The 25836-nt window shown below is 34.3% G+C and overlaps 1 protein-coding gene across 1 annotated transcript in view; it reads left to right on the top strand.

Annotated features, from left to right (window-relative positions):
• Positions 1 to 23498, top strand: part of ccbe1 (collagen and calcium binding EGF domains 1) — a 53336-nt gene extending 29838 nt beyond the window's left edge. The window contains 10 exon segments of the mRNA XM_058758866.1: positions 3427 to 3479; positions 4358 to 4492; positions 5304 to 5441; positions 10522 to 10628; positions 13279 to 13387; positions 13489 to 13628; positions 19510 to 19545; positions 21666 to 21701; positions 23065 to 23182; positions 23185 to 23498. Coding sequence (XP_058614849.1) covers positions 3427 to 3479; positions 4358 to 4492; positions 5304 to 5441; positions 10522 to 10628; positions 13279 to 13387; positions 13489 to 13628; positions 19510 to 19545; positions 21666 to 21701; positions 23065 to 23182; positions 23185 to 23321 — 1009 coding nt within the window. The 3' untranslated portion in view covers positions 23322 to 23498.
• Positions 23499 to 25836: the final 2338 nt, after the last annotated feature.

Below are 25836 nucleotides of genomic sequence, written 5' to 3'. Positions count from 1 at the left end.
AAAGGGAATGTACCACACACCGGAAGTGACGCGGTGAAAGGTGGTGTTGTGGTTGTGGAGTAAATGCCGTAAATAAAAGTTTATGGTGACTGAACATGGACTGCGGCCGAGGGATGTTTTGCCCGTTTTGTGGCAAACACATGAGCAGCTTAAGGCGGTTTTGCTGTACGTGTGGTCGGTGTTTGGAGTTTCTAAAGGACGCGAACCAGACGGAAACACAGAGGACGTCTCGACAGCCGGACAACAGGGAGGGGAATTTCAATTTCGATTTGTAGTAAAAAGGACAAAACAGAATTCACATGAGTCCATAGATTGACAACAATTGGACATTCCAAAAACATGTGGAGAAAAGTACCTGCTGATACAGTGTTATAGATATGACAGTTATAGGTCGATTGCAGCTTCATTTTAAACCTCTTGTAAGGTTTAAACCTCTAGTTATGTATGCTCAATGGATGACTTTGAAATGGATAAGACAATGAGCCAAGTTTTTAGAAGTTCAGATTAGATTAGACCACACTCTCTCCCAGTCGACCGATAAATCAAAATCTGTTAATTCACGATTCCAGATAGATTTAATAGAAAGAGACTTTGCAGTGTGATCATTAAGTTTACTATATATTAAAGAAACAGATAGCCGACCAGAGGGTAGTTTGATCCAATCCCATATAGGATGAGAGGAAATAGGGGATGCCCAGGGAACTCCATAGGCCTTGAGAGCAGAACGTAACTGAAAAAAGACAAAATATGATGATGTTGGTAAACAAAACTTAGTTCTTAGTTCTTGAAGTTAGCAGAGTCCCTGGTTATCATATAAGTCACCACATGTGTTATGCCCAACGTAGACCAAGAGGGCTGGACAAATGGCCGATTTCAACATAAAAAAATTAAAGTTGTGCCATAAGGGTGTGTTGTTACAAAATTTGAAAGGTCCTCCCATCAGACGTTCCACCCTTTTTAGAAAAAAGAGTGAAGTCCTTAGATGTAGTATTCTGGATTCTCCAAAGATCGATTACATTAAGTTCAGTGATAAATTTATTCAATAACTTAGAGGATGGTCCTTTTACATCAAGATTGAAATTGTATCGTTATGGAATCCAACTTTAAAATCACTTTTGAAACCTTCATTAGGAGCGAATGCTGCAGGTTCTTGTTAGCGTGGGAAAATTCTTTATCTTGGAGGGAACTCCAAAGACACCCATTAGTTCTGGGCAACATACAGCAGGAAAAAAGAATAGTGTGGTATGGAAAGACTGCAAGTCTCTCTGAAAACAAGCTAGTGTAGTCAGTATTTCAAGTCTATTAAGTTCAATGCCAAGTTGTGGTTCTTGATTATTCTTTAATTATCAGTAATTTCTCCACTCCTTACTCAAAATGCTCAATATTTACATCTTGCAGTTTCATTGCCGTGAAGGAATTACTTATGGTTCCATGTAGTTGAAGTCTATGTTATGTGTATTTATTATTTTTTCAAGATATCAAGATACAGATGGTGCCCCTTAATATTGGGAGGGTTTACTGTGTTTTGGTTTTAGGTTTGTGTGTGTTAGAGAGATTTGTAAGTAATTGTAGTTCCCGATATTTTCATCTCGAACATCAAACAAACCAATAAAGTTTTCCTGTGTGATTCAGACCACCTGAAGAGCTCCCATGATTCAAACCATACCAGCCCGCCGTAGCCCAGCTCAGACCCCTTACTTCATCTGTGACTGTAAAAGTGATTGCATGGAAATATATTAGCTGTTTATGATCTTATTAACTTGTAAACCAGTGCATTTAACTGTTTAACATGCTGATATGCTTTTTTAATATGCGCCATTTAAGCATTGTTGATCAGTTTGCTTCCAGATTAGACCAACAGAGTTTACTCTGGCAGACTAGACTAAACAGTTCCACAAAATTTGTGAGTAATACTGTTGGAAAGGATATCACCATTACTTAATATCCAAATTCCATTTCCCCCGTTGTATTTTTAGTTTTTCTTTTTTTGAGTGTTGAAACATTTGGGAATCATTGTAGCATAGTGTTGAAATGAATCATTTCTGTTAGTGCTTGTGAGTTGTTCCCTTGTCATTCCGAAAGAGGAACATCTCCACGATGACTACTTAGAGCGGGAAAAGTTTGGGGGAATATTACTGTTTTACCATGGAGGTGAGTTTTCCATCACTGTCCAGAAAAAAACACCTTTTTTCCCTTTGGACCTTCACTTTGTCTGTCTCGTATTGTGGACATGGATTTCAAATTAAATACGATTAGGAAGATCGCAAAAACAGAAGAGTCACATTAATAATTCATGCAAGTTTGTTTCAGACTGGATTTAGGCCACGGTTCTGTCGTTTCTTAGGCAAGCATCACTATTATTATTGCTCATCCGTTCAGTTGGCGGTTTGAATGAACCCAAAACCCTGAGTATTAAACTTCTGTGCGTGACTCGTCCCAGTTTGCTTGTGCTACAGATATGGATGATACCTCAAAACATGAAGCTTGTTGAAGATAGATTTGCTTTGATACTTTTCTAAGCACTTCTGATTTTCCTGGCAGATGATAAAACAGGTGGGGAAAAAATATGATTCGATTTTAAGAAATGGGCATGTATGCAACTACCGCAACTACCCAGGACTCACATCCAACTTACAATGCTGTTCAAAAAAGGTTGTTTTTTCCCCCCCTCTTTTGTCAATTATAATCACCAAGGCTGCATTTATATTTTTAAAGAATAGTATATGCTAAAAACAGTAAGATTATTACAATTTCAAATATTATTTTTGTATTTTAACATTTTTAAAAATGTGTTGGCAGAGCTTGAATTTTCAGCATCGTTACTACAGTCTTTAGTGTCACATGATCCTTCTAATGAGCTGATTTGGAGGACAAACATTTCTTCTTGATGCTTAATGCATAGTATTTTTTATTTTGTATTTTTTTGAAACCATGCACAACTTTATATACAACTTTTTCAGGATTTTTCGATTGATGGAAAGTTTAAAATAACATTTATCTGAAATAAACTCTTTTGTAACATCATATCTTTTCTGCAGAGCAAAAAATCTAAAAGTAATCTACTTTTAGTAATCTAAAAGTAATCTAAAAAGTAGTCAGAATGCATGACCTAAAATGAGTAACCTAGATTACGTTACTAACTACAGTTTTCATCATGTAATCTGTAATCAGTAATGGACTACAATTTGTAAGTAATATACCCAGCTCTGCTTTTCTGTTATTTTTGATCATTTTAATGTGTCCTTGCTGAATGAGAATATGAATTTATTGAAAAAAATTAAAATAAATCTTAACCCCAAACTTTTGAATGGTAGTGTAGCAACATCCTGACAGCCATCTGTAACAGCCTAGTATCAAGTGTAACACTTAATCACAATTTTTAAAGAAAATATTAAATGTATTTCTTTCACTTCTTCTCTCTTTCAGAAAGAAGTGCTGTGAAGGTTTTAAGTTTGTGCTGGGACAGTGTATTCCAGAAGGTAAGACCTCTTTCCCTTACTCTCTTCCTCTTCCTACCCAGATTAGGCTCCTCTGGGTGCTCTGATTTTTCTGGACATGTTTTCCCTCGTCTCCCATTAGCGTTCTAAACAAAATCATTCCTTTTGGAAACCGCTCAGCTAGTGCTTTTAATGTTGTTTTAACATTTCCAGCACACCTTTAAGAGCTTGGCAGAATTTCCCCACCAGTAACGATAGCTTGATTACCTCGTGTGTATTTTTATAGTGGGAACTGGTCTGTATATTAGCTTATGAATACAGTAATATACTTCTCTATCTTTGGGTGAGGAGTTCAAACCACTAACGAGTTTTTACTCGTAACTGTCAAATAAAAATATGCAATTATATTGTCTGCGTTCTGCGGTTTACCATGCCGCAATGAGAGAGTGTTTAGTGGTCCCCTTTTGAGACAGTCTACAGCTTGTTTTTAAAGGCTTTTTTCTGTTTCTGTGCTGTTTGTGTTCTCTGGTGTCCTTACCTGCCCTCTCTCCGCTGATGAGAAACACATAAAGTACCGGCTGAGAATGGACACATATTTCCCTGACTCACATGGCGCTCCATGCTGTGTGTGAGATGGTTTGGCTCTTCTAGGAGAAACTGTGGAATAAGGAAAAGATGCGAGAATTCTTGGGCTGGAACTAGCTGTATTGGCTTCCCGGATTGCAGAGTTTTGTTTTTACTATTATAATAAAATTAAAGGGAAAAGACGTTTGAAGTAACACATTTGCATATGATTTTTGGAAATGACAGTTATATTGTGGGTTTTGATTTAAAGCTAGGTTTGTTTGTTTTATAGTCTTGTACTTTCCTTTCTTGTCATGTTTATTTCTGTTTGTTTGTGGGTGTGTTTGTATATGCAGACTATGATGTGTGCGCTGGCGCCCCATGTGAACAGCAGTGTACCGATCATTTCGGCCGTGTGGTGTGCACCTGTTACCCTGGGTATCGTTATGACCGGGAACGACACAGAAACCGCGAGAAACCATACTGCCTGGGTAAGATTTTGCTCTTATTTATGTTAAGATATTGAGAACAGTGTACTTCATTAAGTATATTGAATACATAATGCAATATATTGCAGTGTTAGTCAGGGTTTGGCATTAACTGAAACATTGCAAAGAAATTCAGTTTCCACACAACAAATATGCAGCACAGGTGTGAATGTATCAATCATAAACAAGAAAAATTTATTACGATAATATACCATTTTGGTCTCCAGCATAACTGTATGCAAAGAATTTTATTTTATTTTATTTTGTGAGGCTCAAAGTGTACATTTACCCCTTTTATTTTAATTTTTAAAAATATTTTTTTCCTTCTGTAAAATCACAGATAGATAGATAGATAGATAGACAAATAGATAGATTTTAGATTTGAACTATTTTAAAATAAATAAATGAATACATTTTCATTTATAATAACAATAGCTGTTCTAACTGTTGTAGTTTTGCTGAAACTGTGGTTAGCATGGAAACTGTTTTTTTTTTTTTTTTCGAAAGAACAATTTAAAACTTGTCATTTCATATATGTTTTGAAATTGGACTTGTTTGAAGTATCAGGAATATTTAACAGTGTGGACATGTTAGCACCCTCTATGGGTTGTTTTTAGTTCACAGGTTTGATTTTTCAATGCCTTTTTTAATGACAGCATGAGTGTTTCTTAAAGGGTCTGACCTCCCAGACTGCTAAAGTGTAAAGTTGATTTGATGGGAGTCAAATATATACCGCCCCAGGAGCGAATATCGCGTCTTTTGCACTTTGCCAACTTTCCGTCCCTCACACTTTCACTCTCTGTTCTTGCATCAGACATTGATGAATGTGCCAACAATAACGAGACGGTGTGCTCACAGATCTGTGTGAACACCCCCGGCAGCTACCGGTGTGAGTGCGAGAAAGGCTTCTACCTAGAGGATGATGGGAAAACATGCACCAAGGGTGAGAGAGGTGAGTGTATATTCTCTGAATCTTTGTTTGCCTTTCTTAGCAACACTCTTTGTTCTTTTACTTTAGCTTGCTCACTTTCTTTTTGGTCTTTCTTCTGTAGTTTGGAGTTTCCCAGACTTTTGTGGACATATAAACCTATTCATGGCTTGAAACTGTTCACAGACACCTCTTTCAGACTTTCAAAGTGTAATTCCTGAAATAATTACTGTAGCGAGATCCAGAGAAATCGTTGATGACATGTAAAAGAATCAACTTGGTAGTCATGTGTTTTGGTGAAGAATTTTGTCATAAACTTATACATTTTTATACTTAGTTTCAGTGGTTTTAGTCAGTAGTTTTGTATTGAATAGCCATGTTTTTTTATCATGTAGTTCGCTTTCCCATTAGAAGCTGCTTTTGCAAGCCTCATAGACAGTCCTGCTTTGATTCACCCAATGCATTTCCAACAAACAGCAGAAATGGAGCACAAAAAAGGCGAATCACATGTTTTTTAAGGTTTTAAATGGAGCACAGAGAACCAGAGATATTTATTTTCCTGTCAGGACTTGACCATCCACAGATCTCTCCATCACACAGGTGTGGAAAGGATTGAGTGAGGTCTAAATGCTCTGACAGGTCATGGATGCATCATCCAGTTAAAGCAGTGCAAACACAAAAAAACACAAAAGAACATAAGCCAAGTGGAAATGGTGGATGTTAAATTTAATATTAAGTTTCTTTTTTGTATCTGAATAATTCCATTGTCTATATACTGTATATATATATATACAGTGGGTACGGAAAGTATTCAAACCCTCTTAAATTTTTCACTCTTTGTTATATTGCAGCCATTTGCTAAAATCATTTAAGTTAATTTTTTTTAAAAGCACCCCATATTGACAAAAAAACACAGAATTGTTGACATTTTTGCAGATTTATTAAAAAAGAAAAACTGAAATATCACATGGTCCTAAGTATTCAGACCCTTTGCTGTGACACTCATATATTTAACTCAGGTGCTGTCCATTTCTTCTGATCATCCTTGAGATGGTTCTACACCTGCATTTGAGTCCAGCTGTGAAAGGAAAGCCACACACCTGTCTATATAAGGCCTTACAGCTCACAGTGCATGTCAGAGCAAATGAGAATCATGAGGTCAAAGGAACTGCCTGAAGAGCTCAGAGACAGAATTGTGGCAAGGCGCAGATCTGGCCAAGGTTACAAAAAAAATTCTGCTGCACTTAAGGTTCCTAAGAGCATAGTGGCCTCCATAATACTTAAATGGAAAACGTTTGGGACGACCAGAACCCTTCCAAGAGCTGGCCGTCTGGCCAAACTGAGTTATCGGGGGAGAAGAGCCTTGGTGAGGGAGGTAAAGAAGAACCCAAAGATCACTGTGGCTGAGCTCCAGAGATGCAGTCGGGAGATGGGAGAAAGTTGTAGAAAGTCAATCATCGCTGCAGCCCTCCACCAGTCGGGGCTTTATGGCAGAGTGGCCCGACGGAAGCCTCTCCTCAGTGCAAGACACATGAAAGCCCGCATGGAGTTTGCTAAAAAAACACCTGAATAAGATTCTCTGGTCTGATGAGACCAAGATAGAACTTTTTGCCCTTAATTCTAAGCGGTATGTCTGGAGAAAACCAGGCACTGCTCATCACCTGTCCAATACAGTCCCAACAGTGAAGCATGGTGGTGGCAGCATCATGCTGTGGGGGTGTTTTTCAGCTGCAGGGACAGGACGACTGGTTGCAATCGAGGAAAAGATGAATGCGGCCAAGTACAGGGATATCCTGGACGAAAACCTTCTCCAGAGTGCTCAGGACCTCAGACTGGGCCGAAGGTTTACCTTCCAACAAGACAATGACCCTAAGCACACAGCTAAAATAACAAAGGAGTGGCTTCACAACAACTCCGTGACTGTTCTTGAATGGCCCAGCCAGAGCCCTGACTTAAACCCAATTGAGCATCTCTGGAGAGACCTAAAAATGGCTGTCCACCAACGTTTACCATCCAACCTGACAGAACTGGAGAGGATCTGCAAGGAGGAATGGCAGAGGATCCCCAAATCCAGGTGTGAAAAACTTGTTGCATCTTTCACAAAAAGACTCATGGCTGTATTAGATCAAAAGGGTGCTTCTACTAAATACTGAGCAAAGGGTCTGAATACTTAGGACCATGTGATATTTCAGTTTTTCTTTTTTAATAAATCTGCAAAAATGTCAACAATTCTGTGTTTTTCTGTCAATATGGGGTGCTGTGTGTACATTAATGAGGAAAAAAATGAACTTGCAAATGGCTGCAATATAACAAAGAGTGAAAAATTTAAGGGGGTCTGAATACTTTCCGTACCCACTGTATATGTATATATATATATATATATATATATATATATATTAGTGGTGTCAAAATTAGCACATTAACGCAGGCGATACATTTTTTTCAGATTAATGCATTAAAAATGTTTAACGCAATTAATGCAGGGGCGGCGCTAGTTGCCTTTCACAACTGCTGTTTCTGTCACTTTTTCTCTTGACAAGAAGTGCATTTATTCAGTCGCAGAACGTCTTTATGACCACATCAAACAGGAGACGTTTCAAACGCGAGCTCCAGCTTCACTACAGCGGCACACACGATTCAAACGAGAGCGGAAACGGTACTGCGCTCACAGCACATGCGGCGCCTATATCATTTCATATCAAAGCACGAAATAAACTACGTGCATGCAATGTTGTGGTCAGTTAGTCATGAAGTTACCAAAAAGGCTTTTAAAGCTGACTTAAAACGGTGCGTGCATGTAATATGTTATATGAGTCACATTTAAAAACATGTCTCTGAAATGTTTTTCAAAACTGTCCTGGAGCAGCCCAGCACTGTCTCACTCATCAACTCATTAATAGAGACCTGAAGTGGGTCAGAAATGGTAAAAAGAGTTGACAGAAAATATGATGTGTGTCAGATCTGCGTCATGTTTAGCAGCGACAGCTATTAAAGAAATAACAGCCAAAATAACCTAATAACCAGCTGCTGTGATGTCTATTCATCAAAGGATAAAGAGGAAAAAAATAACTTTTATAGCTTTAAGGATTCATCTATATTTGATTTAGAATTTAGTGTTTGATAACTTCAACTTCAATTTCTGTATATTTCTGCTGAAGGGCACAGGTAAATATGACATTTATTATAATGGGTTTATGTGAAGATTGTTTTAAGTTCACTTAAATTAAAAGTTAAGTCTAATAAATGTTAAAATTGATAGCTCTCAATTATACTCTAATGTTGAATGGCTATAGTCAATGGTTAAATATGTGGGGAGTGGGGAGAAATTTTATAGAGAAATCAGTATTGGTATCAGTGATGCAATATAAAAGTATATTTAAAAACTTTAATGTTAGGTGGGATTAATCGCGATTAATTTAAAAAAAAAATGTGTGATTAATATATAAAATTATACATACATATATATAAATAAAATTTTAAGGGCCATTAATTTCATGTCAGATATGGTTTTGCTCTTAGTCTCCTCACTATTTACAAAAAAAAAAATAATAATCCATTCTGCAGCCTCTTCTGTTGACACATTTATAAGACATGACTTCCTGTCTCCCTGCAGGAAGTCCACTGACCCATCGCGGTTAATGACATGGGACACCAGCTAGCGGTTAGCATTAGCATCAATCACTCCTTCCTCTCCACTCCTCTGTCCTTTTAGGCTTTCTTGTGCAGCGTATCAGTCATTCAGAGTTTCCTGACTGCTGTTTCCTCTCTTTTGGGTCAATTCGAGCGCAAAACAAGGTGACCTTCAGGGCATTTGGGGTTGCAACAATCCAGATGTACGAAAAAGGAATTCTGGGAATTCCAGACCACTGAGATTACAGTGTGTGGATCAAATGAGGTTATCGGCTGTGAGTCAAACTAAGCTGTAGGAGTGATTGTGATTATAACTCAGCAGACTTCTGGCCCGAATGACAGTAGTTAGTAGATTCTGATCAGGAGCTAGTATGTTTCTGATGTTGCATGTATGGAGTGAGCCTCCATTGTGACCTTGAGCAAGACTTCAGATCCCTGTTATAAGTTATATATGACACAGTTTCATGGCAATATTAGCTCTGTTCCAAAACCTAGAGAGAGCTGCCATGATGTCTATGGAATCTTGTAAGCTATTGATTTAGAACACTCTAAATAGGCAACAGCCATACATGCCACATATTGGAGATTCCCCTTTTGAAGTGCACTTAATTGTACTGAATGTGCACTTGTAGTGAATTTCCAATCTTAAACGTATGTTTACTTGCTCTACTTTCAGATATAATATGAAAGAAATAAAAGGCCATGTAAGTGTATTTAAACAGTGCACTTTTAAAAACATTTTTCATTGTTTTAATAATCTTTTGTTATTCTTTAAAGAAGTACACTTATTTTTGATGTTGACAAACATACTAAAGCACATGTACTTTGATAAACCATCTGATATTGCATTTAAAGTTAATATATTTTAAATGTACTAAATTGCAACTGTGTAATTAAAAATATATATTTAAAGACATGACAGTTTCAGTAGAAATTGTATTATTTTGGTTTACAAGAAATGCTTGTCAGTAAATTTGACAGTTTGAAGGAATGAAATTGCTTACTTAAGCGAGTCAAAAAACACTCTTAACTAATTGTATTTAATATAAATTTAAACTATAATACTTTTTAACTTGATTGTAAATATGCAATTGAGTGTCTTAAAACATTAACATTCAGTTCACTCTTAAGTATACTATTTTAAAGTATATTATTACTCTTTATACTAAGTATGCTAAAATGTACTTTTTCACTGTGGTCAACACTGATTTCATTGAAATTTGATGTTAACATATTGCTAAGCTAAGATGCATTACACTAAGCATAAAAATACATAGACATAATAGGTAAAACAGTCAGGAGTTTTTTAATTGCTTTCATTGAGAACCTTTTATTGCATTACATATGTGTATTATAACCAACAGTTATCTCAGCATTTGCCTTCATGTCTCAACTTTTTTGCTTAGCAGCTGATTCGTTTTAGCTTTGTCCAACAACCTTCCTTAACTTCCACATTCATGTTGTTTCTTTGCAGCTCCGCTGTTTGAGAAGTCAGACAACGTCATGAAAGAGAGAACGTGCTCGGCCACATGTGAAGACTTCCATCAGATGAAGATGACCGTTCTCCAACTCAAACAGAAGGTGCCCTTTTCCAGTTTCAACTGCAGGGCTTATTCGCTAAAACAAGCAGCAGATTTCCTTTTATATGCATGTTCTCATCCGTAGACGTGAGTCGACCCAACGAGAACCTACCTGCCAATGTTTCACGAGCAAGTCAGACTCAGGTTATACAAGTCTTAAGGGATGTGTTGGTGACTTTATAGGCGAAATAAAAAGCGATAAAGCACGGGCCGAACAGCCGAGCGATCTGGTAGTGTGACTTATGTCTGTCCTTGCTGCAGGCTAGTAAATCATGTTGAATGCAGTGATGCGGTTTAGACGGGCTGAGGGCGCAGAGTCAGTGTTCTGCAGTCAAAGCGAGACTGTCAACAAATCCACTCAGCACCCTCATGGTCACGGCGTGATATATAGCTCTTGTGTGTGTGGTCCAGCAGACTATGAGGGAAAAAATTGAGAGCAAAAAATGTGGTGAACTAGTGAGAGTGAGGCAAGGCTTATGGTTCTGTGCAAAGGTGACACAAAAACATTGATATGATTGTTACGAATCGTTTCTTTGACCGTTGTTGTAATTTCCCCCCATTGTTTTGTTTGGAAGAAGAGATATCGGCTTGCTCAAGTTTTATTTATTAAGTTATTTTAAAATTTATTAATGTTTTTGTTATTTCAGTTTAAAAATGTAATGAAATTCTTTATTTTCTTTAACTTTTGCCTTATCAAGTTCTCTTCCAAAAGCTAGCGATCTTTCAATGTAAACGCTGTAATTATGATCATTTAGATTAGATTAGATTATTGAAATCCATTAAATAACTGTAAAATTATATTTTCTTTTTAAGATGCCTTTGTGGCGAATGTAGTTCCATAATGCAATGAGAAAAGCTCAGTAAAAATTTACTCAAGATAATAAATATACTTGATTAGAAAGTGTTTTTTTTTAAAGAAATTAATAGTTTTATTCAGCAAGGATGCATTAAATTGATCAAAAGTGACTATAAAGATGATAATGATGATAATATTACAAACGATTTCCATTTAAAATAAATGCTGTTCTTTCAAACCTTTTACAATAAAATAAAATTCAAGCAGAAATAAATCACATTCTTTTAAGTAAATTTTAAAATAGAATTTTTTTTATTTTAAAATAGAAATAGAGTATTTCAAAATGATTTATTTTTTATTTTATTTTATTTTTTTTTAACAAATAAATGCAGCCTTGGTGAGCTTAAAAAGCATCTTCAACATTAAAACCTATAAAAAATTTAATAAATAAAAAACAAAAAGTTCACAAAATTTGTGGTCAGTATGCAATTCAATACTTGACAATATCATTATAAAATGTTAGTAAAATTCAAAATGAACTCTTGTAGTGTACAGAGTATTGCATTCTTACCAAATCAGTCATTTATGTGGTTTAATGACTGTTAGGATTGTGCCTTAGAAGGCAGCTTACTGTAGGCATTTGACTCCAGTGTTTGCTAGGTTTTGGAACAGAACTGTAGTGTTTTAGTTCAGATAGTGCAGATCTTTTATTCAAACTGGACTGTTCTTCTCGGCACATAATTCTGTTAATCTCTTGTGGCATCATAAGTGGTTGACATTGGCACTCGGAGCAACATGGGATTGAAATATGTGCAGTCCAAGGAACCCGACACAAATCAAAACCAGAAACAATGACAAATGAGATTTAAATTGCTTGCAAAGGGCTGGACACAGACACTTACACAGATTTATGTGCTAGGCCTAGGGCTGTATCTACTGTGTGTGGCGAGACCTCAAAGGTCTGTGGGTGTGTGTGTGTGTACTGATGTCCAGAGCTCAGAGGTTAGCAGGTAATGGATACTTCCAGTGAGTCCTTTGAAGTGAAATACTCCGCAAAGAAGGCTTGTAAAAGACAGGCACTGATCTCAGTCCATGCACCAAGTTGAATAATTCAGAGATTTCCTGTTTTTGCGAACAGCATGTACACAGATGTTATAGTTTATAGATCAGATTATGCTCACGTTACTTTGGTTTAAATTATAATTCTTTTATTATATAAAATTATAATTCTTTTATATAAATTATCATTCATAGTGACATGTCTGTCAAAAATTCCATAAAATGAAAAAAAATGGGGGGTTATTATTATTTTTATTATTAATGTTGTTTTCATTTTATTTAGTTGTATTGTATTTTCATGTTTATTTAATTTTATTAGTCATTTTATTTTATATAATTTGTCATTTTATGTGACTATTATTTTATTTTTATCATTTCTATTTTACTGTTCCAGTTTTTTATATATATATATATATATATATATATATATATATATATATATATATATATATATATATATATATATATATATATATATTATTATTAATTTATTTAGTTTTTCATATTTTTATTTAATTTTTCATATTTTTCTTTCTTTTTATATTCTTTATTTTTTATATTATTTTATTTTATATTTAGTATTTTTTTCTTCTTTTCTTTTTTTTCTTTCTTTTTTTTATTGCAGCATGAAGATTCTTTATTGAAGATTCTTACTGCAAAGAAATAACATTTTGGGTTTGGATCGGCATAAGAAGCAGCAAATAATGACATTTATTTTCATTTATGGGTTACTGTTCCTGTAAAACCGACAGTCCCTGAATGATCTGTGTGTTTTGTTTAACTCTCCTTTCATCAGATTGCCTTGTTGCCGAGCAACACAGAGGTCAATAAACAGATGACCAATGAAAAGATGATGATGGCTCACTCGTTCTTACCTGGACCTTCAGGGCCACCTGGACCTGCAGGTGAGCTTTGTCAATATGCTACTTATTATTCTGTTTCATTTCTCCATTCTTTTCCCAATACCACTCTTCTGTAAACCTGTCTCTTTTTATGTCTCTCTCAGGGAGCCCAGGGCCCAAAGGTTCCCCTGGTCCCCCAGGACAAATGGGGCCACCAGGCATGCCTGGTCCTAGAGGCGACATGGGGCCCATGGGACCCTCACCGGACCTGTCGCATATCAAACAGGGGCGCCGCGGCCCAGTGGTACGTATCAGTCTTCATAAGTAACCCAAACACTTATCAGCTGTAATCAGTATCTAAAGTGTCAGATTTGAGGATTAATGTTCTCTAGTTCATTTTCCAGTATCTATAATAATTAGCCTAGCATAAGCATACAATCTGATTGCACTACTCCATTAATTTTTGATGTTTCGCGTGGGACACAGTTCAGTGGTGTTGTTTTCCAATGCCGTTTGTCTCTACCGCACCATTAAGCTCTATGAAGATAACTCGCTTTGGCTCAGCATCTATTTTGTGACATCTGGGTGGCCTGTCGTTTACATTCTTTAACATCAGTCTAGATGGGTGTCCACATTTATTATGATTTACTAAAGGATGTACTAAAGCAGATTCAAGGTTGTAATGGAGGGGATGCTCTATTCTATGCCTGGAAATCTACTTTCGTGCTAAGGTTTAGTTCTAGTGCTCATATAACACATTGTTAAATGACCCTTGAGACCTTGAGTAAAGGCCTGTTCACACCTGAAGAAGCTAAATGATAAGAAAGTAAACAGTATTTGAAAAATATTATTTTTCTTGTAATGGTCGCGTCACTGGGGGGGGACTAAGACACCGTTTTCTGTAAGGTGCTTTCAAAAGGATAGGCGATATTTTAATTTTTTTTTTTTTTATTGTGAAAATTGATTTACCCTGTATGCCAGGCTGATTATTTGTGTGTGTGTGGATGTAAGCTAAAATATCAAAATAATAATAATAATGATAATAATAATAATAATTCATGTTTTATTATGTGCCAATATTTTTTGTAAAATAATATATAAAACTATAATTTAATTATTGTTATTTTAGTATTATTTGTATACTATTATATTATTATAGTATTTATTTGAATGAAGTCTTAGTAATTTTGTTATGTGCTTTTGTCATTTCTATTAGTTTTTATATAACTATTTATCATTTGTTTATTTCAGTTTTATTTTTAGCAATTTTATTTAAATTAACCTAATTTATTTCAGTTAGTTGCCAAGGCAACATTTCTAATTTTCATTGAAGTTTACATTTCATCTTGTATTTATATTTTATTTTTTATTTATATTTCAGTTTTATGTAAATGACAGAATTTTTAAAATATGTATACTATAGCCTATACATTACTATTGTATTATTATTGTAGATTATACATAGTGTGTAATATAATGCAATATAATGTAGTATATAATATTTTAATTTAATATTTGTATTTTTTTTTATATTTTTGCTTTATTTAAGTTACATAAAGCAATTTTTAATTGCACTAATTAACAATAACAACACTGAATATAATATAATATAATTTTTTTTATGCTAGACCTATCAACAGAAAGAATTTTCTCTATTCTTTGGAGAAAAACATCTGGATAGCAAAATGAATAGTTCAGCATTCAAACTGTTAATAATTGACTTAGCCTTTGGCTAAAAATGACAGATTATCATAATTCAATATTTCAGAAGTGGATGTAGGAGTTAATAGAGATGCATTTTTGTGTTTGAAAACTTGTGACGTGTGTTCTTAGTGCTGGAAATCTAGACTTGCTGGGATACAGCATTTAGACATAACCTCTGCAGGAAGTCAGGCCTCCAGGAGTAGGATTGAGCCCCCCTGCTGTAAAGATTATAAACATCACATTACACTTACATTCTTAAGATGCTGAGTAACTTCCTAATTGTTAGTTGCACTTGATCTTCATTGTTGCACAGCGTTTGCAGATTTATTGAGCTAAGCTTCATTTTAGACACAGCATGAAGGTGTTACAGCTCGCTGACCTGTGGTTGCTTTCGACGGTGACACGCTTTACACTTCCTGTTACGGACTGTTAACCCTCATTACTCTTTCACACATTCTTCCCCAGACCGACGGGCATAATGAATTATCATCACACACACACACTTTTTTACTCGCAAATTACAAGCGCTGTGACTCACAACAGGCTTTCTAACATTAACCTTTTCAGCCGAATCATCACTTTGCGGCATGTATGTATGTAGCCTCTGGAGACAATGTCTTAAGTTCACGACCGTGGATATTTGTAGATCTACTGAGCAATTCGGTATGTTGTTGACACTGGAAATGTCACTGAATGTTTCTTTAAACACTTCAGATGCATTTGTACTTGAAATATTTTTACTCTAAGGTCATGAACGCTGAGTAAATCTGTACTGTCTGGTCTCATTTGGGACATAATCAGTTTTGAGCTCTCGTAGCCATGGAATTCTTTGTTTTTGGATGCAGTTCCACTTCGTGTTTGCTTTTACGGGAGGCTCTTAGTTTCAGCAGCCTTGTAAGAGTGAAACTGGATCAGCAGGTGCAGGATCGGTTTCATTTGCACTCATATCATTTAAAGAGTCTTCACACTTCTAGCATATGTGGTTGTTGGCTTGTGGACCAATGAGATTGCAACAAAATATCCTGCTTCTCACGGTTGCTTGGGACAAATCTAGATTTATGTAAAGAGATATTGTCAATTTATCACGCTGTAACACTGCAAGGCCTAATGGACTGATCCAGTATTTTGACACACACACACACACACACACACACACGTTAGACATTACCAACTGTTTACATTTAATGCTCTGCCAAGACACACTTTTTTTTTTTTGACGTGAAGTACCGTTAACATTTTTTATGTTAATCATTGTGCCATATTAAAGTGACCCCGCCAAAAAAATTATATACGCAGTTTCAATTTCAAAGATTGCTTGCAGTAACATCCCATCATTCGTGCAAATTATATCATTAGAGTACAAATCAGCTACAAATGTCTGTGGCGATTGCTTGGGCATACAGCCCCACCATGATGCCAGGGTGTGTTGGAGTGGTTTCAGGACGTTACTATACAGACTTTGCATTCTTCTTTGCGTTGTGATGGACACAATCACAACCAATTAGAACAGATTTGATGTTTCATTTAGGACCACATTTAAAAGTTGCCCAAATTTAAAATAAAAAAAACAAAACAATCCAACGTATTATTTTTTTTCTTGTATTTCTTGTATTTTCCCAATGTCTGTTAAAGATATTATAAAAAAAAAAAATAATAATAAAAAAACAGAACTGATTGAGTGTAAATATACTCTTAAATTATACATTTATTATTATTAAATATTTAAATATTTCTAAATTAATTAATTAGTAAATATTAGTATTTAACTAAAATACATTTTAAATTTTAATAAAGTATGAAAGTGGCTTTAAGTTCAATGAATTAAACCAACATTCTTTCTTTATTTTGAATTAAAATGGCATTTTAAAAGATTTAAATATTAATACATTTATTAATTGATAACATTAATATTTTAATGTATTTAAATAATTAAATAATTGTATTTATTTTTAATTGTAATTTAATTGTATTAATATTTTTATATTATTTTAATACATTTTAATATTAATGTTATCAATTAAGAAATATATCATTTTTCATTAAAATTTTTGTTTAATATTTCATTTAAATAAATTAGAGATTGGAAAGTTCATAAAGTGTCATAGAAGTTTATAAAATATCACGTTAACACTTTATATAATATCACGTTGAAACTTTTTAAAATTAAAAGTCATTTAAAATTAACATTTTATTAAATATGAATATATTTAATGTTAATATAATAATATATAATATAATATAATATAATAATATATTTGGTCACACTTTATTTTAAGGTTGAATTATCGCCATTAACAAACCACGAACTACGACTTTTGCCTCAAACTCATAATTTGCTGCTTATTAATAGTTTGTAAGGTAGTTAAGTTTAGATATTGGGTAGGATTAGGGATGTAGAATATGGTCGTGCAGAATATGTATTAATGAACAGCCAATATATTAATAATAGGCATGCTAATAAGCAACTAGTTAATAGTGAGAGTTGGTCCTTATATAAAGTGTTACCTAATGTTTTTATGTATTAGTGAATAATTTTATATATATTATTATTCAATAATTTTATTATTAATTTTAATAAATACATTTTAATGTTAACATTGATAAATTAATACATCTATTATTTTTTAATTTGCTTTAAATTACTTAATATTTATTTAGTTAGTAAAGATTTAGTAGAGATGTGACTTTAATAGCAAGTCTAGCTGCTATAAGGCAGCAGATTTTCAGCTTTCCAGATTGTGCTATCGGCTCATGCCTAGCTGGGTCACCTCCGCCTTGGCCGGCGTTTGAACACGTGTCCCCCAAACCCCCTGACCTTCAGCTGGCTGACCTATGACTCTCTGAAGGGGGGCGTCTTTGCAGGTGGGGTGGAAAATAGGACGGGTAACAGGAAGCACTTCTAACAGGATCTGTCCTCCTTTATCATGTTTGATCCCCTGTTCTTTTTGATTGTTGCTTGATATATTTCCTTCCAGAAAGCTGGTTGTGTGCCAAACATTTCTTATAGTTTGTGTGTGTAGAAACAATACATTTTTCAATATACCAGAGCACAGCATTCATCCTACCTCTGGATGTTGACAAATGATAATGGCAATAACAGGGAAAAGGCTGACTGCGTTACTGCACATGGGTTGCTTTCTTTGGCCCGTGTGCTTCTCGAGGCCAACTGTTAACCCGTCCGATACAGTCGACCTTTTGCTTTTAATGCATTGGACCTCATCGCTGAAGCACGAGTCGTCAATGAAGAAAAATACTGCTGAAGTATTGCAGTAATTTATGAATCCTAGAAACGTGAGCCCTTCAATGCTCTGGAGTCGTAGCTCATAACATGAATTTAGTTTGAGAGTGCTCAAAGTTTCAGTTTTTAATTTGATAAATGAGAAGTTATGCAGTGTTCTTGGAAAACGCTGTCTAAGGAGCTGCGTCTGTGGGATCTTTGCATGTGCATAAATACAAATCTTAAACCCAACATGTGTAGTTATGGGCCTCCCCTGTCTGTCACAACCGCTCCAGCCATGAACGCATGCACTCTGTGTCTTTACTAAAGGACCGTTGACGTTGCCACTGGCCCAGAACACAGCTCTCTCTAATCACCCGCATGAAGAATTCAATGCAGTATTTTTAGATTGATGAATCATGTTTTCCATTCTGGTACAAATATGGCTCAGATCTGCCCTAGAGATCTTGACAGGCATGATTTGATGTGTGAAAATATTTGAGAGTTGAATGAATAGGACCATCAAATCTATAATTCAATGAATATAAAAATGTCTTTCTTGGAGAGCCGAGGGTCCTTAGTTTGGCCTTTAGCTGTCATATGGTTTTGGTCAGATAAAAAGCTATTTTATGAAGCCTTTTCAGAGATGAACCTTTAAGCATAAATTCATTCATTCAGTCATTCATTCAAAATAAAAAATAAAAATCTATTTACAATATAATATTTTTACAGCATGATAGACTTTTTAACAGTTACATGTGTTCTTTATGTCTTTCTTTTCTCTTTTATTAGTTAATATTTCTACAGCATGATAAAGAAATTTTTAACGATTATATTATATTTCTAAACTGAAATTTTAAACATGAACAATTGTATATTTTGGGTACTTTTAAATATGTATGTATGTATTTATTCTAAATCTGCAGGTTTCGTTAATAAACTTTTTTACAGCGCAATGAAGACTTTTTAACAATAAAACATTTTATAAACTGCATTTTTCTAATGGTTTGCTTGCTGTTTCATGACTTCATATTAATTGAGAAACCACATGGAATATCTGTTTATTTTATACATTTATTTGTCACATATTGAAGGCAAACTGTTGATAAAAATGGTGATGAATAAAAGTATAATAAAGTATACATCTTTTCCTTATGCAGTCATAAACAATTAAACCTATATATTTGATGGGCAAAAAGTCAAGTATTTTTTAAAAGATATGTGGTTGTGTGTTTAATCAGGATGTTTTTGTGTGTGTTTTTAGGGTCCACCCGGGGCTCCAGGGAGAGATGGCATGAAGGTACGGTATGTTTTCTGTCTATCTTTATCTCTGTCCTCTACTTTTCAAAGCTGTGGCCAAGGGCTGTTTTCCATGTGTGGAATGCAAATATTTGGAAAAACAGGATAAAGATGTTTAAGATCAATGGTGACCGATCACTAATGAAATAAACTCTTAGATGGCGTCAGGTCGATGACCAAAGGCCAAAATGTTCAAATATGACATCATAGATGGCAGGATGAATTGCAGATATTTTAGAATGTCAAAACACCCTTATTACGTTCTTGAAATGGCAAATATGATTAGTCCAAATATTGAGGGAAATTACACAGAGGGATTTCACAATACACCACAGATCATCATGGTATTTTAAAGCTTTGATATCATATATTTATATTACCATATCATTGTATATTTTTATATATAGGCTAACTCTCAAAGTTTGTGAACTACAGATATTTTAAAGATATTAAGCATAGTACTGTACTGTCATTCATTCTCAAGTCTAACCGTTACCTGCTAGCTCATGGTCTAAAAACACTTAATAAAACTGGACAGTTTTTGCTAAATATTATATTGAATATATATAAAAGTTGTTCAAGTTATAGAAGAATTGAGGTAGGTCTTTTAAAGCCAACTAGACTAGGCTTGGAGACTGGTTTATAGACAAACTCTACATTAAAATACACTAAATATAACTCAAAATGAAACCAGAAACATTCTTTTCACAATTATAAAAAGAAATGTTATGCAAATGTTCAAGATATTGCAAGTGCATATATGATATTTTTTGCATTACTGAGGAGGTAAAAAGTTGCCTTTAAATGTATATTCTAGTGGTGTAACAATATATTCTCACAATATATTGCAATACAAAAATGTAGCAATATGTATTGTTGATAGCGACAGTACGTATTATGTATAGTTTACAGATTTAATTAAACATAAAGTAAGGTAAACCCAGAAGGTCACACATTTTAGCTTTCATATTAATTATTATTATTAAATTAAGGTTACATTTTATTTAAGGTGTAAGGTAGGTGTGTGTGTGTGTATATATATATATATATATATATATATATATATATATAAATAAAAATATTTAAAACTTTTAAAATGTATGTAGTCCATTCCTCGCGTACGGTAATACCAAAATGTAACTTTTTAATGACCAGTGCTTTTGTTAACTGTTTATCATAAGTTTTAGAGGGAAAAATAAAAATAAATAAATAAACTATTTAAACCATTTCAGCTTTGTTTAAGGTACTGTGAGATCAATATCATGTATCGAACTGAATCATGGCATGAGTGTATTGTTACACCCCTAGTCAGTGCAAAAAAAAACGGATGTTATTATTCAGGTAGCTAGCAATAAATATGTCAACGGTTTAACTAACTTTAACCAGATTGATTGTCCCTTGATTGTCCGTAATTGATCTACAAGAGAAAACTGGCTAGAAGTAAACTCTTCACGGCCTTCAAATCAACGCCGATAATTCAGAACATACCTGTGTCGCTTTATGAACTGCACCTTCAGACATTTCAGAACACAACACAACCGAGCTGGCTTAGCCAGAAGCGTTTATGTTCACATATTTAGGTTTCAGGCCTACATAAGCACACTTTTCTAATGTTTTGTTTGTTTTCTGACATATGTGTGCTTGCAGAGGTTCAAGGTTGCTCCGTGTATAGTGTGTGCACTTCTGTTACATGTTTGTATAGAAAGTTTTTGTGGCTTTGTATTCACAAATCAAAAACATCTGGGCCGCTTACTACCTCTCCATGAACCCTGACCCTACATAATCCCCACAGAGGGGTCAATATCTGTGTGGTACCTACTGCCATACCTCAGCCCAAATGAGCTAGAGACCAGCTCCAAATGGTGCGCAGAAACATTGCTAAGATAACATTTATATATACACTCAGATGCTGAATAAACTTGTTTCTGTCTTTTGGTTTTATATTGCATTGTGGGTTATGATTCAGATGCTGAACGATGGAGTAGAGATGGCCAGCGATGGCTTGTTTTCTCACATGTGATCGTGTTACTGAGAGATAGCGGGCAATAACTGTCCCGTTGGACTTCTCATGGCTTCTTTACTGTAATCCTGCTAACCCAAATATTTGTTTGGTTTCTCCAGGGAGAGAGAGGGGTTCCCGGCCCTTCCGGACCTCCAGTAAGAACTTCTTATCATGGCACTTTCTCTCATGGTTCTTATGTCTGAAATATAATTGTCTGTGTTAGTCTCCTCACTCTTACCTTTGATCACTCTTCATCTGTCTATCTGTCTGTCTCCCTCTCAAAGCACTAAAACAGACATCTTATTGCGATTATTCACAAAAGCAGGTCTAGAGGATTTATTTTTCTTGAAAACAGACCAAAAAAACTCTTCTGCCCCTTACAAACTTTGCCGTGCCTTTTTATATTTAACTGGATAAGGGTTGTGTGCCACAAGAAAAATAGATTATTAAAAAACAGTAATAAAGAAAAATCTATTTAAAATAAAATCAAATTACATTTGTTAAAAAAGTTGAGATATATCATAATTTTTTTTTTAAATATAAAACAATTCTATTAATAATAGCAATTAATAATACTAGTAAAAATCATACTTCATTAACACATGTGTGTGATTTTTGTTTTATGAATTTTATTGTGTATTTAAATAACGTGTGGCTTTTTATGTAAAAGTTTCGACACTTCTTTAAAAAAATAAATAAATAAATAAACTGTTTTTTTTTCTCTAACTATATGTCCATATGTATGTGTAGTTGTTATATTTGAAATTAATTATGTATGAAAATATTTTTCTCTTCTAAAATAATATATGCAAAATCACTGAAAATATGGGAACTTTTGCAGAAATTTTATTAGTCTTACCATTGAAATTATTATCATTCGAATTTTTCATTTATTTGTTATTTTAAGGATAATTGCATAAACTATCAAATAAAATAATAATAAATGATTCGTATTTTAATAAATAATAAATTATTATTATTTTAATAAATGCGTACAAAAACTGGAAATAGGAAACTTGAAATAATGGGTAATTTTTTTTTTCTATTTTCAGTGATTTTGCATGCATTTATTCTACAAAATCCTTAAAACATTCAAAATAAATAATAAATAAACAAAAAAAATTATATTAATTTAAATGGTAAGACTTATCTTCTGCTAAATCAAAATGGGTAAATATTTGAATGTTATGTTTTATTATTCATGTATTTAGCTTAATTAACCATAATTGATGGCAGTGCAGACAACTGCAAGCTGCTATGGTGCAACGGCAGTCACCTCCAGTTTACACAGTTTAAAGAAAACTAAACTCTGAAAAGTTACTGTAAATCAAGTATCCAAGCTCAACAGGAAGAGAGAAACAGCTCATACAGAAAGACAGACAGTATGTTGAAAATGTGACTCATCTGTATTTTACATGATTGCTTAATGCCCATTTCTGTTAATCATGTGGGTGTGGGACAACTCTTACTCCAGCGACCTGGAATTTCATGTGATGTTGAGTGTGTTTGTGATTTCAGGGCCCGCCAGGATCCTTTGACTTCCTGTTACTCATGATGGCTGACATTCGTAACGACATCGCAGAGTTGCAGAACAAAGTGTTCAGCAGATCGTTGCACTCCGTAGAGGATTTCCCATCTGCCCGGACAATTGGAGGGACACCCAGGAAAGCCTGGACTTTGGCTCTGGAGAAGACTACAAACCCCAGATCCCACCTAAGAGCACCAGGAAAAGGAAATTGCCCCGGACCTTAAATAATCCAGATTGGCCAATTTAAGATTGCCCTCGAACAGTGCCAGAACTGAAAGAAAGAACTGATTATAGAGAGAATGAGTAGTGTAAATATCACAGAATGACTGCTATTTAACTGTATACTCGCTGAAAAAAAGGCTGAATGTATTTCATTGTATGAAATTTCTATTTTTATAACATAAAGGATGTACATTTTGTATTTTGGGCATTTTGAACGTGTCATTTGTCAACCAAATAACTAAGAGGTTACATATACCATGGTTATCTTGTTCTGTGGCCGGATTCACAGAACATTAAGAATAAAATTCTTCTTAACTGTTGTTTTCTTATTTTCTAACTAAAAACTAAAAAGAATATTTTGTAGTTCAAAAAAAAAAAAAGAATCTGAAGATTAAGGTAACACTTAAGAAGAACTAAAATTCTTAAAAAGAATGTTTTCCAACTTCAGTTCCTGAAAGTAAGACTAATTATTTTATTGGGTTGTTACAAATATTAAGCATTGTAAAAGTATAGAATGTGCCACACATTACCTTTTAGTCCATTTTTTTATATATTATTTGAAAGAAATTAATAGTTTTATTCTACAAGAGTGCATTAAATTAATCAAAATTGACAGTAAAAACTTTTGCACTGTTACAAAAAACTGTAAATACTGTTCTATTCATTAAAGAATACTGAAAAAATATGTATGACTGTTTCCATGAAAACTGTTTTTAACATTGATAATAATAAGAAATGTTTCCTGAGCAGCAAATCAGCATATTAGAATAATTTCTGAAGGATCATGTGACACTGAAGACTGGAGTAATGATGCTGACAATTCAACAATTCAGCGGTAGTGCGTATAATACATGTAACTACAACAATATTTGACTTATAATCTAGTAGATTTGAATATTTGCATGTGCACCATTAACCCTTGAAGATTAGAATTGCAGTACCACATATTGTATAAATTTGTTTAGCTTCTATGAACACGTAATGAAAACAAACTGTCTACATACAAAACTGATCTTTCTTTGAGTTTACTCTTTTAGTCACACTTCAAATCGATGCCAACAAATCAGCGTTATGAAAGCAGGCACTCTTCAAAACATTCAATTCAATTCACACTCATGATTCAGCCATTTTCAACAGCTCTGTTTTTCTCTGTCATCCTCAGCTATAAAGCACCTTGCCATCCTTCTCACCTCTCTCCTCTTCGTATTTTCCCCTCACAGTTCATGAAGCGGTTCACAGCTATGGAACGTCATTGCCATTTGACCTGCCTGTACGCTCATTTATCCCTGAGAAAAACAAGATCATGGATAGCTGCTTCGGCATCTTCTGTAGGTTCTGTTTTCCATAGGTGTTGACATGACTAAGGAACTCTGGGATAGACTGTCTGTTAACACTCTGAGAGCCTTGTAAAACTGGAACACGAGGTAAAATAAAAGTGGGCCGAATACCGATCCCTGCAGAATACCGCTGAGTACTTTGTGCTTTCACCTTGACCTTCCACTTCCAGTGTGACAAAAGAATCACAGGTAATATCTAATATTATATCTTTGTTCATTTATAATTTAATTGGATTTATTAGTTAGGAGACATTTTTATATAAAATTAAATTATATTAGAATAATATACACTACCATCCAGTTTGGGTCAGTACAATTTTTTAATGTTTTTAAAAAGTAGTCTCATTATATTTGCATTTATTTCACCAAAAATATAGTAATATTGTGAAATATTATTTCAATTTTTTAAAAAAAGTATTTTAAAAATGTAATTTATTCCTGTGATGTCATCATTACTCCAGTTTGCTGCTCATGAAACATTTCTTATTATAATAAATACAAGGTCAGGTGAAGTATATTGCATTGTGACATAGTATTTCAAACATAACCTGAATATAATGTCAAATCTGTTCTATGAACATTTATCATTGTTCAGGTTGCAGTACTAAACTTGTTAATTCTTCCATTTGAAGCTTGTAAATCAGATCCAAACATGCTTGACTGACCTCTTACCCATATTCCCACCATCGGGCACCCGTCTGATTCTGACACTGTTTTCCCTTTCACATTTCATGGTTAAATTGTACTGATCCCTGTGAGAGCCGCTCAGAAATGGCCCATGAAGAGAAGCTGTCTGAAGTAACCAGCCAACAACTGCGGCCAGTTCACCCTGTAGGCCAGTTATACAGACTTCATCAAAACATCGTTTTCCAATGAGACAAGAACAACTTGAGCTGTGAGTACTCTGTGAACGCAAAGACAATATTTTGATTTGACCAAGTGAAACGATTAATATGAAAGTTTGGAAATGGCCAGTAAGTGTACATTACTTGTTATTAAAGAATGATGTATAAGGAGAATTAGATGTCTATTTTTGTGGTACTTGATCTCCTTTGCAAATTGTGAATAAAAAATAGATCCACATTACACAGTTTAATTGCGAAAAAAAAACTATCAAAGTCAGTGTTTCCCATGCCATTTTATATTACAGTGTATTTATAATTTCATAATTCATTTTGTAAATATAGCTGTAACATGAGGACC

This window comes from Onychostoma macrolepis, chromosome 21, assembly GCF_012432095.1.
Source record: "Onychostoma macrolepis isolate SWU-2019 chromosome 21, ASM1243209v1, whole genome shotgun sequence".
Lineage (NCBI taxonomy): Eukaryota > Metazoa > Chordata > Actinopteri > Cypriniformes > Cyprinidae > Onychostoma > Onychostoma macrolepis.
Note: the sequence above shows the minus strand (reverse complement) of the source record. Positions and strands in the feature narration are given on the sequence as shown.